Below are 14,193 nucleotides of genomic sequence, written 5' to 3' on the forward strand. Positions count from 1 at the left end.
AAGATCAAAGGGTTGTAGCATTCACTCTTAGCACAAAACTCTGATCTTGTGTTTAATTTGGACTATTCTGCCTCTATGTATTAAACATAAGAAGCCAAGTGGTCATAATCTAACAATAAATGACACAAACTATCTCAGTAGTTAAAAGCCTGGTTTACAGTTAAATGCTAGTTAAAAGAGTGCAGGCTAACTGTGTAAAATCTAGGAAAGTATCAAAAATGGAAATGCATACATGCAATACATTATTTGTTCCTTGTCATGTAGAGTATTACAAGTATCACATGCTCTGTTAAGTTTAAAGAATTATTTTCTAAAATAAAATAGAAAACTCACTAGATTGCTGATTGTTAAAAGGGAATGTGAGTTGGAACATTTTAGAAAGCATAAGAAATAGAAAGGAATAGAATAAAATAGCAGACATGAGAATCATGAAGCTCCTTGAAACTACTAGCGCACAATTTTATCCTGACTTGCTGATGAATCCTCACAGCTGACCTATTTACAGATTTAATACTTACACAAGATTAGTCACTTAAATTTCTGTCTCTTGTGCATTAATTGTCATCCAAAACTACCATAAAAAACATGGACAAAATAAAAAATCCTTTTCATATATGAGAAAGATTTTTAAGACTGAACAGGTATGTGTTTTTTCTTTTTTGGTAAATTTCACATCAAAGTCCTAGTAGTGTCATGTCATTAAAGCGTAGGAGCCTCTCAACCGCCCTAATACATGTATACTTTCATGTTTAAATAAAATGGAAATCATGAACACTGATCTTTGTAACATTACGAAACGTTTTTTGTTTTTTTGTGCAAAATGAGCAAAGAGATAGAGGAACAACCTCTCTTTTTAAGATAGATGCAGTTTTTAAAAACTACACAACTTTTAGGTATTGATTTATGGAAACACAGATAAGCACACATACACACACATTATGGCCACCGCTACAGCTCCTTCTTCTCTTACTAAAAGTGCATCCGTTCTGGCTGGTGACAGTGTCTGTCAAGCAGATGAGAGGATTTGTTGCCACAGTGATGAAAACGTCAATCTCTCAGCTTTCAACTCGACACTTTAGCCTCCTTTGATGTGAGCAGAAAGAGCTACGATTGCTACTTCTCTCTTTTCCACACACAAACTTTCTAAGAGAGGCACTTTGTCCGCCTCAGCATTACTTTACTTTACGTGACCCAGCGCCACGGTTTGTTGGCAGTTTTAATGAGCTTGGTTTATGTGGAGGCTGAGGTTACCTTTACTGGAACCAGGGCCACGTGTCTCACACCTCTGATGGGATCACATAACACTTTCAGATAACCCTCCTGACCCACATACGTCCACCAGCACTTTGGAGTTTTAATGCTCTGGTGGTGAAAATGAACTCAGCTGTTCCCACGCCTGCATTCGTGCTGTCAGATTTACAGTAGAGAAATGACTCACACGATATTATCACAAAGGATCAGTGAACAGAAGTGCTTTCCCCAAACATGTCAGAGTTGATTCCTCTTATGTGGCAACAGCAATATGAATCTGATTTCACCACCGTCCACTTGAGTTTTCTTGTCATGTTTTACTCCAGAAGGAAGGGAATTGTGTTGGTCTCTAGCAGAGAGTTGAGTGAGTGCAGTAAGCAGCCGCTTAGCTTAGCATGATACTGGACACAGGTAAAACACAAAACCCAATGTAAAACAACAACTTCAAATTACAGTCCTGTGCAAAAGTCTTGAGCCACCCTCTCATTTCTTTAAGCCAGATTTTTTTTAGTAGTAGTTGAACAATTGTTTTTATCTTTGGACATTGGCTGCTTTTTCACTTAATTTAGCCCTGTCCTTGTACCCGGTCATTTTCAGAGGAATGTTTAGTTTGTTTGTTAAGCCATTTAACAATGTGAATCATTTGAGGTCAAAAGGGGCACCCACCCCAAGGAATAAACCAGTGTTGTGTCAAAACATAACAGACAACTTAGCAAAGAACTGATTTTAAATCGCATGTTTAGGCAATTTGTTACTTACAACTAGGGCTGCCACAAACGATTATTTTGATAGTCGACTAGTCACCGATTATTTTTGCGATTAGTCGATTAATCAGATCATCATCCATTGGACATAAAACGGACAGCTTATTGCACCAGCAGCATCTGCTCTTATATAACTATCATTAGCTTACAGCTTTAAGTGTTTAAGGTATGTACTAACTAAAAATAAAGGCAAGATGATAGTTTATTAAATTTTAATGAAATTTGCAGATTGTTTCGGTTGAGTTTAATAAACTCCTTGCTATCTAAAATATAACAGGACACCGGAGTAAATTCTCGAGCATCTCACACTTCTGATAATCAGCTGTCTGCTTGATGTTTATTCAGCTGTGTAAAAACTATAACTTTAATCTCAGCCAAACCGATTTACTCAGGAACAAATAAAATACTAAAAAAAGCCAAATAATAAAAATTTTAAGTTATCTAAGTGACTTATATATGTTTAACCTGAGTAGCGAAAGACAGCGTGGGTTTGAAAACGATTTGCCCGGAGTCCAGGGTTCTCACGGTTCTAGTGAGCTTTGCCCCCGGCTAGCTGTCGAGCTAGTGGGTAACAGACGTCTCCGAAAACGTCGGAGCGCTTTTGAAAATATGTGGTGTCTTGATAAACTGAGCAGATATTTGAAGTTTACACAGTTACATTCTCGCCTGAAAACATGTTAAACGTTTATTTTGTGACCCAGAAAGAATAATAACAGTAATATTAAAACTAACTAGCTGCCACCATTGTTGGAAACTGAGCTGGGCTGCGCTATGAATTCTGGGACACAGCTTCTTCTTCTTCTTCTTCGAGGTTTAACGGCAGCTGGCATCCTTGTACATGCAGTGCTGCCATCTTGTGTTTCAGTCCGTTATTACACTCTTAAATCCTACTACTTATTCCTGCGTCTTTTGTGATCTCACAAAGCTTCAAACGACATGTCGACTATTAAATTAGTCGTCGACGATTTTGATAGTCGACGTAATCGTGACTAGTCGACTAATCGTGGCAGCCCTACTTACAACCTGTTTTTCCAAGTAGTTGATCGTTGTCGTTTTCAATCTTTAGTTTTATCTATGAGAAATGTCAAAGATAATACAGTTTGACAGACATGAAATGTTATTTTAGCACCAACAAGGTGGATCCAAAAGAGTTATTACAGTAGCTGAAAACTTGGCATTTCTCAGTATAGTGTTCATTGTGTCTTTAAAAGACTTAGGAAACCGGATCGGTAGGGGGGAAAAGGAGAATTCACAGGCCTAGAAAACTCTATAGCAGATGAACAGTATCAGTATCATGTCATTTAAATGTATGAAAATTTACCAACTACCTCAGACATGTAGTTGGCTCTTCAGTTCTGTTTACTCAAGTGTCATTGGAAATGTTCTCAGTGAAAGGATGGCTGTCGAGAAACAATTCTTAAAAGATGGGAAACAGGGAGAAGAATGGAAAAAGCTGGACACCTGGACTGAAAATCAGTGGCAACAGATATTATTAATTGATGTACACAAATCCATTATGAATGTCAAAAGAGAGGTACACGGTGAGTATCTGTAGAAGTCCAGTCCTTGAGAGCTACTGTCCTGCAGCGTTTAGATGCATCCTTGTTCCACACATCGGAAACAAATTAATGGCTTGTTACCAATCCTTTGCCAAACTTGATGGCAAGTTGAAGAGGTAATTCAGCTATTTAATTCAGCTGTGTTGGAGTAGGGATGCATCTAAAAGCTGCAGGACAGTTGGGGTGTCCAAATTCATAGGCTGCATCCTCCTGAGGACCCGGCCTTCGCGGTCTATGTTGGGCGGATAGACCGGAACTGAGCAGCTGTGAAATTGGACGGTGTAGCCTTCAGTTTTGCGTCACCAGCTGTCTCGGTGGAGTTTAATAAGTTCAGCCGCCTGCTCCTTGCTATGTAAAATATAACAGGACACTGGCATAAATTCTTGATCATCTCACACTTCTGTTTAATCAGTTTTCTTTTTGACGTTTATTCAGCTGTGTGAAAACTATAACTTTAATCTCAGCCAAACCGATTTACTCATGAACTAATAAAACACTGAAAAAAGCCAAACAAAAACATGAATTTGGACAGCATTTGTCGCGTCGCTGTGACGTAATCGGCCTACAAACGCGGCCTCAGGAGGATGCAGCCTATGAATTTGGACACCCCCTGTATCTTGAGGACTGGAGTTGGAGACCCCTGGTCTACAGCCGTCTTTAAAACACAGTGGAACACTATGAGCCTTGTATTGGCCTCCCCAAAGATCAACATTATCGACAGTGTGGACTAATCTTGACAGAGAACAGGACAAAATGCAGCCAAGATCCAAAGAAGAGCTTTAAATGTCTTAAAGACTAATTGAAGAAATTACAAGAAAGCTTGGCTAAGGCTGCGTTAAAGATGCTTTTGCGTATATTTTTTTATGTTTCAGTAAATCACTGCATCAATTTCCTATTTTCCTAGCAAAATATAAACAAATGTGAGCTTTAACTGCACAGCTTTTGCCAATTTTGTCACATCCTAGCAAGCAGTGCAGTCTTTAAGCTGTGCACTGCTAGCTTAAACTAAGCTAAGCTAAGCAGCTGCCAGATACAACATCATTATATTTAGCATACAAAAATGACACCAGAGTCAGTCTCGTTGTCTTATTTTGGTCAAGCAGCATTTACGTTTTTACTAAATTACTTTCACAGCTTTTTTTAACGTTCAATTTGACTAAAGCCCCTGACGACAACCCAAACGTTTCTCATTTAGCTTGTTTTCACAAATGTCTTCACAGCAGCAGGTTTTGGTGCAGGATGTCACAGTCACTGACATTTTCCCCGAGCAGCAAATCTCATCATCAAACATCACCCCCTCAGGTGAGTCTACACACCTGTGAACCCTTTGGAGCCTCACACCAACAGATGGTAGAAACAGAGGCAGCCGCCTCTGGCATTGCTATTTTAACCCAAAATGGCCTTCTTTTTTTTAATGTAACACTGCAAATAAACCAGTTTTGAATCTGCTTTGAGTCACATCTAGCTGCTGTCTGCATTTCTGTGTAGTGTTTCTGAATTAAACTGAGTGAGTTTTTCAAAAATAACAGGAACAAAGTATATGAGGGCATATAGGGGGGATTGTACAGCTACCGACTTGCAGACAGATACAACTTATGCCACTTTAATGCTGTCAGGATAAATAAACCCGTCTTAAATCCTTCAAAAAGACTTCTGACACATTTTATTTTGTGGCCACACTCTAAATAACAATAAAATAAATAAGAATAATAATAAATAAAGATGGCACACTTCTCTGTTTACCTTAGGGGATTCCCAGGAAAAACTGTTATTTGAATTCTTTGTTTAAAATTAAAGTGGAGAGATGGGTGCCACCTGTTTTGCAGCAGTTAGCATATTTGTATTTCCAAGTAAATCCAGCCTGTGTCAAATCACTGTGATGATGGTTTTCACACCACAGACCAAAGAAGGCAGCTGCTTCACCCAGGAAAAGAGCAACACCTTGAGCCTGAGAACTGCAGCAGTGAGCAGGAAGCACAGCGCTGATGGAATGATCAGTTCACGGTCAGGGCGAGGGGACGTGGACGCTGACCGTTTCCACCCGTATCAGCGACAGTTCAGTGACGGAGCAGTGACAGAGTGCCTACAACAGTGCTCTTCTTCCTTTAGCAGTCTGCATGAGGTGTGCATTCCTGGCAGTCATTCGCACAGCAGCGATATGCCACCATCCTGGGGCCAGTACAATGGCAGCATTCAGGTTTCTATCCTTATGATACCCTCATTTTATCCTTCCATATTAATAAGGTTTTGTACAGCCAAAAGCAGCCTGATTGATTTGACACAGGAAGATAAACAGGCAAAAAAAAAAAAAAGATCCACCCCATCACAGCAAATTCACTGTCTTGAAAGCTTCTCCAAACATTTTTCCTTCATTTACTTATATTTGCAGAACTCATATCCAGAGCTACCAGGCATACCTGTGGATCCTCCCTGTTTTCTATCTCAGAGCTATCCATCCTACAGCTCAGCAAGTCCTCAACAACAGGTGAGTGTCCTCCTTCAGGCACTCAGAAATGCTTTAGAGGACATGACGTTTAGGACACGAGTAATAGCTAATATTTGCATTTATGATATGGTGTGCACATTGGACTATAACACATGTAATGGGGTGTATCTTATTAGTGGTCAGGTCATGATTTCTTCTCTGTTCTCAAAAGGTCTCTTCTAGACTGTATCCTAACAAGGACCAGTCCAGCACCTCAAAATATAGTCTCTCCAGCCAGTCACACCAGGACGACACCACACAGTCCATCTTTCCTAAGCCCATTTACTCATACAGGTAGCTCTGAAGCTAAATCTTTTGTCTACCTTTTTTACTTACTAATATTTAATACTGTGCATGCTATCACAAGTAGGGTAGCTTTTTAAAATATATAATTATAAATAAAATTTTCTTTATTGTGGCAGCATTTTGATTTTCATGGCTCTGAAGAACAGCAAAACAGGAAGTCTCCCAGTCAGCGAGATCTACAGCTTCATGACTGAACACTTCCCATATTTCAAGGTACCACAGCGTTATTATTAAATACTTTACTCACTGAGACCAAGGTTTCTTTTCAAGAGACATTTGTGTGCTAAAGACATTTTCGTTTTAAGGGTAAACATACAGACACGTGATATAGAAACAAAGCATGTGACATAGTCACTATGACCCAGTGCTTTGAGTTTATTTTGGACTTTTGATCCACTTTCTTGGATTTAAGTTTTAGCTTGGTATTAGTTAGTCCGAGTTTTGTATTTTCTAGTGCATCATAGTTTATTATTTCTAGTTCCTGATTCTTGTTTTGTTACATTAGCTCCCTTTCGTGACCAGTCTGTTTCTAGTCTCGTCTCTGTGTCTTGTCATCAAGATCTCCTGTTGTAGTCTGTCTAGTCTCTCTGGTTTGTCTCCTCAGTCAGTCATATTTCCATGTTTGTTTATTTCCAGTCCTTGTGTCAAATTCATGTGTCTCGATTTTGGTCTCAGTGTTTGTTACTTCCTGTTTTATTTTGATAATCCCTTATTCCTATATGCATTGCATTCAGTTTTGCTTCCTCTGTGTCCTTACTCCTGATTAGTCGCTGCTGTGTTCACAGCTGTCTCAACTTCCTGTGTCTGTCCCAGTCTTCCCTTGGTCTTTGTTGTGTTCTTGAGTATACAAGTGTCTCTTGACACTGAACTGACATGTGGGACTTCATTGTAATGGGCTTCCTAAATGTTATTCTGTGTGTTTAATCGAAGTCGAACCATGAGTGTACACTCAAAATCTTTATGCCCAAAATGCTGATTAACGAAGTGATTTGGTTTTTCTTTTTTTTGCAAATTTAAAGTGTAAAAGATTCAATACAATAGATTACCATTAAAACTTGATTGATATGTGTGCAGTTTATACCAAACATATTTTCCTTAGTGATTAATTAATGAATAGTAGTTTAAATAAATAAACCTTTCAGTACTTCAGAAACGTTTTTTAAGGGCAATTTTGTAACAGCTGTTCCAGGGTAAAGGACAGAAAAATACAATTGTTAACAAACGTAACAGAAAATAGTTGTAAGACAGTAGCTCATATATTTAAATGGAGCATTTTTCATTATTAAGCGATTTTAAATGTTTTACTGATATTGCAATTTTTTTCTGGGAACCATGGAAATCACTTCATGGGCTTGGGAACATTTCTGAAAACCCATGCCTGCTTTCCAAAGCTGTTCAGTGGGCTGAATTGGGGACTTTGCTGGGCCATTTCTTATGTTTAACACCCCTGCTATACATTATTTGCTCTCAGTTCTCACGCACGGTATTAATTTACAAATAAAACAGTGATGCACTTTTTTGTTGGAGGGAGGTATACATATCAATTTTTTTTGGTGAGGAGTTCTAAGTAACAGATTCGATTTAGTTAGATTAGATTAGTTACGCTCATAAAATACTCCACATCGAAAGGAGCCAGCTGAGGTGGTTTGGGCATCTGACAAGGATGCCTCCTGGGCGCCTCCTGGGTGAGGTGTTCCGGGCATGTCCCACCGGGAGGAGGCCCCGGGGCAGACCCAGGACACGCTGGAGAGATTATATCTCTCGGCTGGCCTGGGAACACCTTGGTGTTCCCCCGGATAAGCTGGAGGAAGTGGCTGGGGAGAGGGAGGTCTGGGCTTCTCTGCTTAGGCTGCTGCGACCCGGCCCCGGATAAAGCGGAAGAAAATGGATGGACGGATAAAATACTTTTATACTTTTTTAGTGGTTAAAGCCACATTGTGTCAGAGCTGATGTAAAAACAGAGATATATAAATAATTAATTTTTATATAGCAGTTGACAGATGTGATCATGTTAAAAATGAATGCCTTTGTTCATTAATTTTGATAAATGAAGCAGCTGCAGGGTTGGACTTTGGCTTGAACCCTGCAAACGACAAATATTTTACATTTTCCAGCCATCTATGAATCAGTTCAATAGGTTCAGAGTAACTTCTGGAGGGAGCTGAAAGACTTGCTGCCATTCATATTCAAGATGGCTTACAGATGGCTGTTTTCCAAACAGCTGCCTAAAAAAAAAGAATGAAAAAAAAGTTAAACATATGCCGCAGGGCTCGAATATACACGAGACAGATGAAGTGATATTGGAAGAAAAGTTGGGTTCACTTTGTAAAAGCTGTTTCTAGATACGTCTAAATGCTTCAATCAACACATCACTTATGTGCAGTTCAGTGGACACTTGTTATGGCATGCAGATACCATTTACTGGCAGAGCAGATGGTGGCAATATTAATATACTGTGTGTTGTAATATTCCCTGCAGGGTGGACTGAGTACCCTGATTTTATTAGATGGTTCACAATTAATTTATAGTTGCTCTCAAGATATTTTAACAAGAATGTAACACATGCAGCGGAAGACAATCAGGCAAGTGAGGTCGAGTTTCTTTCAAAGTCATACTCAAGATGTGGAAAAAAACTGTGGAAACTATGGAAAAATGTTCTGTTTGGAATTCTGTACAGGGTGTTCCCCAAAACAATGAATCATAATAACATTCATGAGCCATCAGGAGAATTTGTCCAGTTTGTTTAAAGTCATTTGAGGTGTCCCAGCAGCCAAGTGGTTGACTTAAGAATATCTGCTTCAATTCTTTTAACATAAATGTTCTTCATTTATCTTTTTCTTCCTGTGTTCAGACGGCTCCTGATGGATGGAAGAACTCGGTGCGGCACAATCTGTCACTGAATAAGTGCTTTGAGAAGGTGGAGAACAAGAATGGCAGCATGTCTCGTAAAGGCTGCCTGTGGGCGCTCAATCCAGCCAAGGTGGAGAAAATGCAGGAGGAGCTGCACAAGTGGCGCCGGAAAGACCCCGTTACTATTCGCAGGAGCATGGCAAAGCCAGGTCAGTCCCGTAGGTATCCAACCTGAGAAATTGCAGAGTAGAAATTAAGGTATACAGAAGATTCTTTTCTACTACTTATTTTGCTTGTTTTACTTTTCCTGTAGAAGAGCTTGATCGACTACTGGGAGAAAGACCGGAAAGACTCAGGTCTGTGCCACCGAACCCCAAATCAGGCACATTAACCAGAGCGACCCCCGTCTACAACCCCTCCGCTTTTACTTGTACTCCAGCTGAGCTTCGCCCGGCATGCCAGCCCATTTGCCAGTCACAGTATGCTCACCTTCAGCCTCAGCAGCCCTTCTACCTCCCCCCTGCTGTCACACACCCCAGCAACTCATTCGCCTTCTTCTCACCCTGTGGACAGCAGCCTGCAGCCGGTATCCCATCATCCACTGGAAGCCTCAACTCACCGGTAGCTGGGAAGATACCACCTGTTTATAACAATGCTCTCCAGTGTGATTACAGTGTTGAGCCCAGGACCACCATGCAGGAGTTTCTGCTGGAGGGAGACACCACTTATGACATTGACATGCTCAACCCCAGTCTGACTGACCTTCAGCTGCAAGGTATGAAAGACAGGGACAATACGGAGGGAAAATGAGTGCACCAAGATTTGCTTGTACAAGCTTCAGCAGATATTTATTACTGATACTGACAAACTGGTTTAAAAGCTGATAGGAAAAAAAAGGGAATTTAGGAGCTGTGTCTTAGTTGCATAGTTTGCCCACCAGAGAGCACTGAAGAGTTGATTTCCTTGCTTGGTAGACAAAGCCCATCATAATCTTTTACACAACTTTAGATCAGCCTGCATTTCTGCAGGCTGCTTTAACTGTAAAAATAACAAAAAAGCAAACTGTTGTGTGAGTGTAGCATCCCTGCTAAATAATGATTGGTGTTGCTCTCTAAAATATGACCTGTGGTTCCTTTTTTGCAGGTAACCTGTGGGAGGAGCTGAGAGTCGACAGTCTGGTGGCAGAGCCACAAGTTAGCACAAGCTCGTCCGCTACCTTTGTCCCTCAGAACCACCACATCCAGAGCAGCGGCCTGCACGTCGTGCCTCCCATCAGTCAGACATCAGCTGTGGTTGCCAGCGGTCATTGTGAAGCGGAGTACGAGGACGGGGACGAAGGGCGAAATGTGGAGCAGCGTGGCTGTTTTAACGGACTAAATCCCATATTATATTCAGGAGTGGAAAGCTTGGCTGGGTATCTGACCTCCTGCACTGCATCCGTCTCTTTAATGTAAACCTTCGCTCTATGGATTTGATGTACCATGTGAGTCTGAACGAGGAATATAGTTTCAAGCAGTTTCACACTACAGTGTATGATTGGTGGTAATTTAAGCCCAGTGGCGTGTCCGGCGGGGTGGCCTGGGGGGGCACAGGCCAGACTGGCCACCCCCCCAACCAGACTGGCCACCCCGAAGCTAAAACAATAAAATTCAATGAAGTATCAAATGTATGATTATGTTTTCATAGTGAAGCTCAGATATGCCAGTGTAAGTGAATGCAGCATCGGCTTCTGCACTATGAGCATCATGTTAGCAAAGGTAGGAGAGCCAAGCACGAAAGACGGCACCGCAGAAAACAATTTTTCAGCAAAAGATTAACAGGTTAATATAGCTGGACTGGCCATCGGGCATACCGGGCATTTGCCCAGTAGGCTGATGACTTATTTATTTATTTTTTTTGTAACGGCATGAACAATGAGAGGTGGTGGATTGGCCAGATTCTGGCCGATGTGTAAAAATAACTCAGTTGTTTGGTGGTGGCTATGGCGGAGCTTCCACAGAGGCCAGCAGGTGGATGAGGGAAGGGGAGGCAGGAGGAGGAGAGACCCGAGGCGGCCGCCGGTCCGAGTATCAGGTGAACTGAACTTCAGGTAAGAAGTTATGACCTGCAGTCTATCTGGGTCAGATATAAACCAAGTTTAGGTGGAGTTTATTTTCGTTGTGCTGACTTTTTACAGTCAGTTACAATAACTCGTACTGCGTGAGCTAGCATGACGGAGTTTCTATACAGCTGTTCGGTTGCTATGATGTTACCGATAGTGAACTTTATTTTATTCATAAGGTTAGTTGGTAGAGTTGCCAACGGCTTCTTAAAAATGGAATTGTCCCTCATTCAGAGACAATATTACGCGTTTGGTATTGAGCTGAGAAGAGAGGCAGTTTGTCCCGTACTTTAGCTGTAATGAAAAAAAGACACAAAGCTGGAGTTATTCTGTCGTCTTCTTCTCTCATTCTCCCCTCCCTCTCCTGTTCCTACTTCAATCATGAAACTGATCAATGATCAGCTGATCGGCTTTTGTCTCTCGTTTATTTATCACCCACTTTGCGCCAGAAAGAGGAAACCACCGGATGTTGCACTAAACAACAGCAGCACATTTAAGCTTGATCAGCTGTTGTTAGAATTTATTTAATATTACTTTCTACTATCAGCTGATGTTTGCTGGAGCCACAGCTGTAAAAGCTGCTGGTCATGATATCGGTTTGGAAATGTGGTGAGAGGGAAACATGAAGATGAAACCAGGAGATGTCCTTACTGAATCATCAGAGCTGAACAGGTGATGGAGAAACAGGTTTACCTTTTAGGTGACATGAATGAGTTGAAGGGAAGTTATCAACTGTTTCTGAGAGACAAATAACACCAGGATCCTTTTCTGTGTAGCTGACAGCTGGTAACTGTGCAGGGGCAGGTCTAGGAAAGTTTTGCCAAGGGGCCCAGGTAGGGCATTAACAGGGAAAGGGGGGCACAAAGAAATACCTTATCTTTCTTTCTTATTCTCATTTAAAATATCTCGCTTTTATTAAATAATTATCTGAATCTTGCGAACAAAGTTTTTATCTGACATAAAATGTATAGAAATCATACATATACCAAAAAGACTGTACATCACTGTCACAACAGCGTTTGTTTTCATTCAAAGGCTCAATGGCTTTAATACCTGGTGGGCCGGTCTTTAGTCAAAATGCCCAATTTTTTGTCCCAGTCCAGCCCTGCAGGTTAATACTGACAGTGTCCCCATGCCAGCTGAAAGTATTTCATCATCAGCCAGTGTTGTTCTTTATACATCAATATTACCAAAGTTTACCACAAGGCAGCATAGAAACTATTTACTTGCTTTCAGGTTTTATTCAAATATTAGTCTTTTCAGTTGTTTCCCCACTTTTTTCCTGTTTCAAAATCAAACACCAGTTTGTAAGAAGATTATCTTCTATTTTTAATAGGCAGATAAAGTTTTGCATTGGCATTGGCTAATTTGCCAATTGTATGTTAAAAATGTTCGTATTTTAATATTCAAAAATGTTTTTGCCCAAAACATATGTGCACTATATGTCAGTAAAAATACTATGCAAATATTGCTGTCCTTGAATGCTGAATAAACAGTGACAAAGCACTGATTGTATCTCTTGTACTTTATCAACACAGTATCTAAAAACTTTGCACCGTAGTGGTTAAAATCTCATTCTAATAAGAGTTAAAAGCGCATTCGGTTATTAGGTTTATAGGGTTATTGAATTATGGTTAACGGTTGGTAGAATTTTTTTTTAACATTATCTGCCAATTACATCTGTGCCCCTACCTGGCCCCCCCAACAAAAATTTTCTAGACACGCCACTGTTTAAGCCATCGCTGCAACAGACTCTGGTGAGATTGGTTGTTGAGATTTTCACTGCATGCAGTCACAGTTCAGCTGATAGGACAGAAGAGCTTGTGTATAGTTATCGTCTGAAACATTTTTCCGCCTCAATTTCTTCTTAGAGCTCCTGATGAATTAGACTATTCAGTATTAGAGGTTTACAAAGTGCATGGAGGATAAACTCAGATGGATCAAAACCCCAGTAACACCTTAATCAGGTCATTGCAAAGAAAGAGGTTAACAAAAAACACCCCCGTGAAAAACAGAAATATATCAGTCAAGCGATATTGTTGTTGCTGGAGTTTTTTGAATCTCTTCATAATTAGCCAAAAAAGTTTGATACACAGAGGATTAAAAAGAGAAATGGCTGAATTAAAACTGTAATTAAAGTACTTAATAAACATAAAGCTCTCTTGCAAAACTATATATATATATATATATATATATTTTTTTTTTTAATGTATCTATTTATTTACCCCTCCCAGAGTGTGTTGTCACATTGGTATTTTTGTGTATCCCAGTATTTTTAGGTAGTTTAAGGAATTATCAGTTTTTTACTGTTTGTAAAAAAAGAAAATCCAGTACAAATAAATGTGAATAAATCAACTGCTCCTGTGTGAATCTGTGCACATTTATGAGCTCTTCTACGTGGTTAATAAAATGAATAAAACAAAATGGCTGTAAACGATCTTGTTAATAACATTTTCTATTATTAGAATTTTTCCCAACCAGCTATGATTATGCAATAACAACTGTAACTAAAACTTGAAGAAAAGCAAAGCAGCTCCTCTCAGGTTTATAAAGCCTGTCTATAAAGAGAGTTTCGCTGAACTGTCGTACTTAAAGATTTCCTGTTTTGGTTCATTGTTTCTTCCTGCGGCTCACTCCCGGATCAGCAACAAGCAGCAAACAAACACAACAAACCTTCTTCACAGCAGCTGTTTTTGACTTGAACTAGTCAGCAAGATAAGGCAGGTGTTACTAATCACATTAATGAAGGCTTAGTTTCTAAGCAGAACAGCACCAAGCTTCATTAATGTGATTAGTTACATCTGCTTTTACCTGCTATTAGAAGAAAACAGTTGGAAACTGTTAGAATATTCTGTCGATGATAGATATTTGGATGAA

The 14,193-nt window shown here is 40.1% G+C and overlaps 1 protein-coding gene across 2 annotated transcripts; it reads left to right on the forward strand.

Moving 5' to 3' along the window:
• The first annotated feature begins 3,982 nt into the window (after positions 1-3,982).
• Positions 3,983-13,639, forward strand: foxn1 (forkhead box N1). 2 transcript variants are annotated; one of them, XM_084951450.1, is made up of 8 exons: positions 3,983-4,876; positions 5,475-5,771; positions 5,964-6,059; positions 6,232-6,353; positions 6,482-6,578; positions 9,217-9,424; positions 9,529-9,990; positions 10,359-13,639. In XM_084951450.1, the coding sequence occupies exons 1-8, from the start codon at positions 4,814-4,816 to the stop codon at positions 10,667-10,669; spliced, it is 1,656 nt and encodes a 551-aa protein (XP_084807576.1). In that variant the 5' UTR covers positions 3,983-4,813; the 3' UTR covers positions 10,670-13,639. The 2 variants fall into 2 exon arrangements, with proteins under 2 accessions (XP_084807576.1, XP_084807575.1); XM_084951449.1 differs by having other exon boundaries at positions 3,983-4,936; positions 5,475-6,059.
• The last annotated feature ends 554 nt before the right edge of the window (positions 13,640-14,193 follow it).

The sequence above is a fragment of the Perissodus microlepis genome, chromosome 14 (genome assembly GCF_051167445.1).
Source record: "Perissodus microlepis isolate ML-2025 ecotype Zambia chromosome 14, ASM5116744v1, whole genome shotgun sequence".
In the NCBI taxonomy this organism is placed as follows: Eukaryota; Metazoa; Chordata; class Actinopteri; order Cichliformes; family Cichlidae; genus Perissodus; species Perissodus microlepis.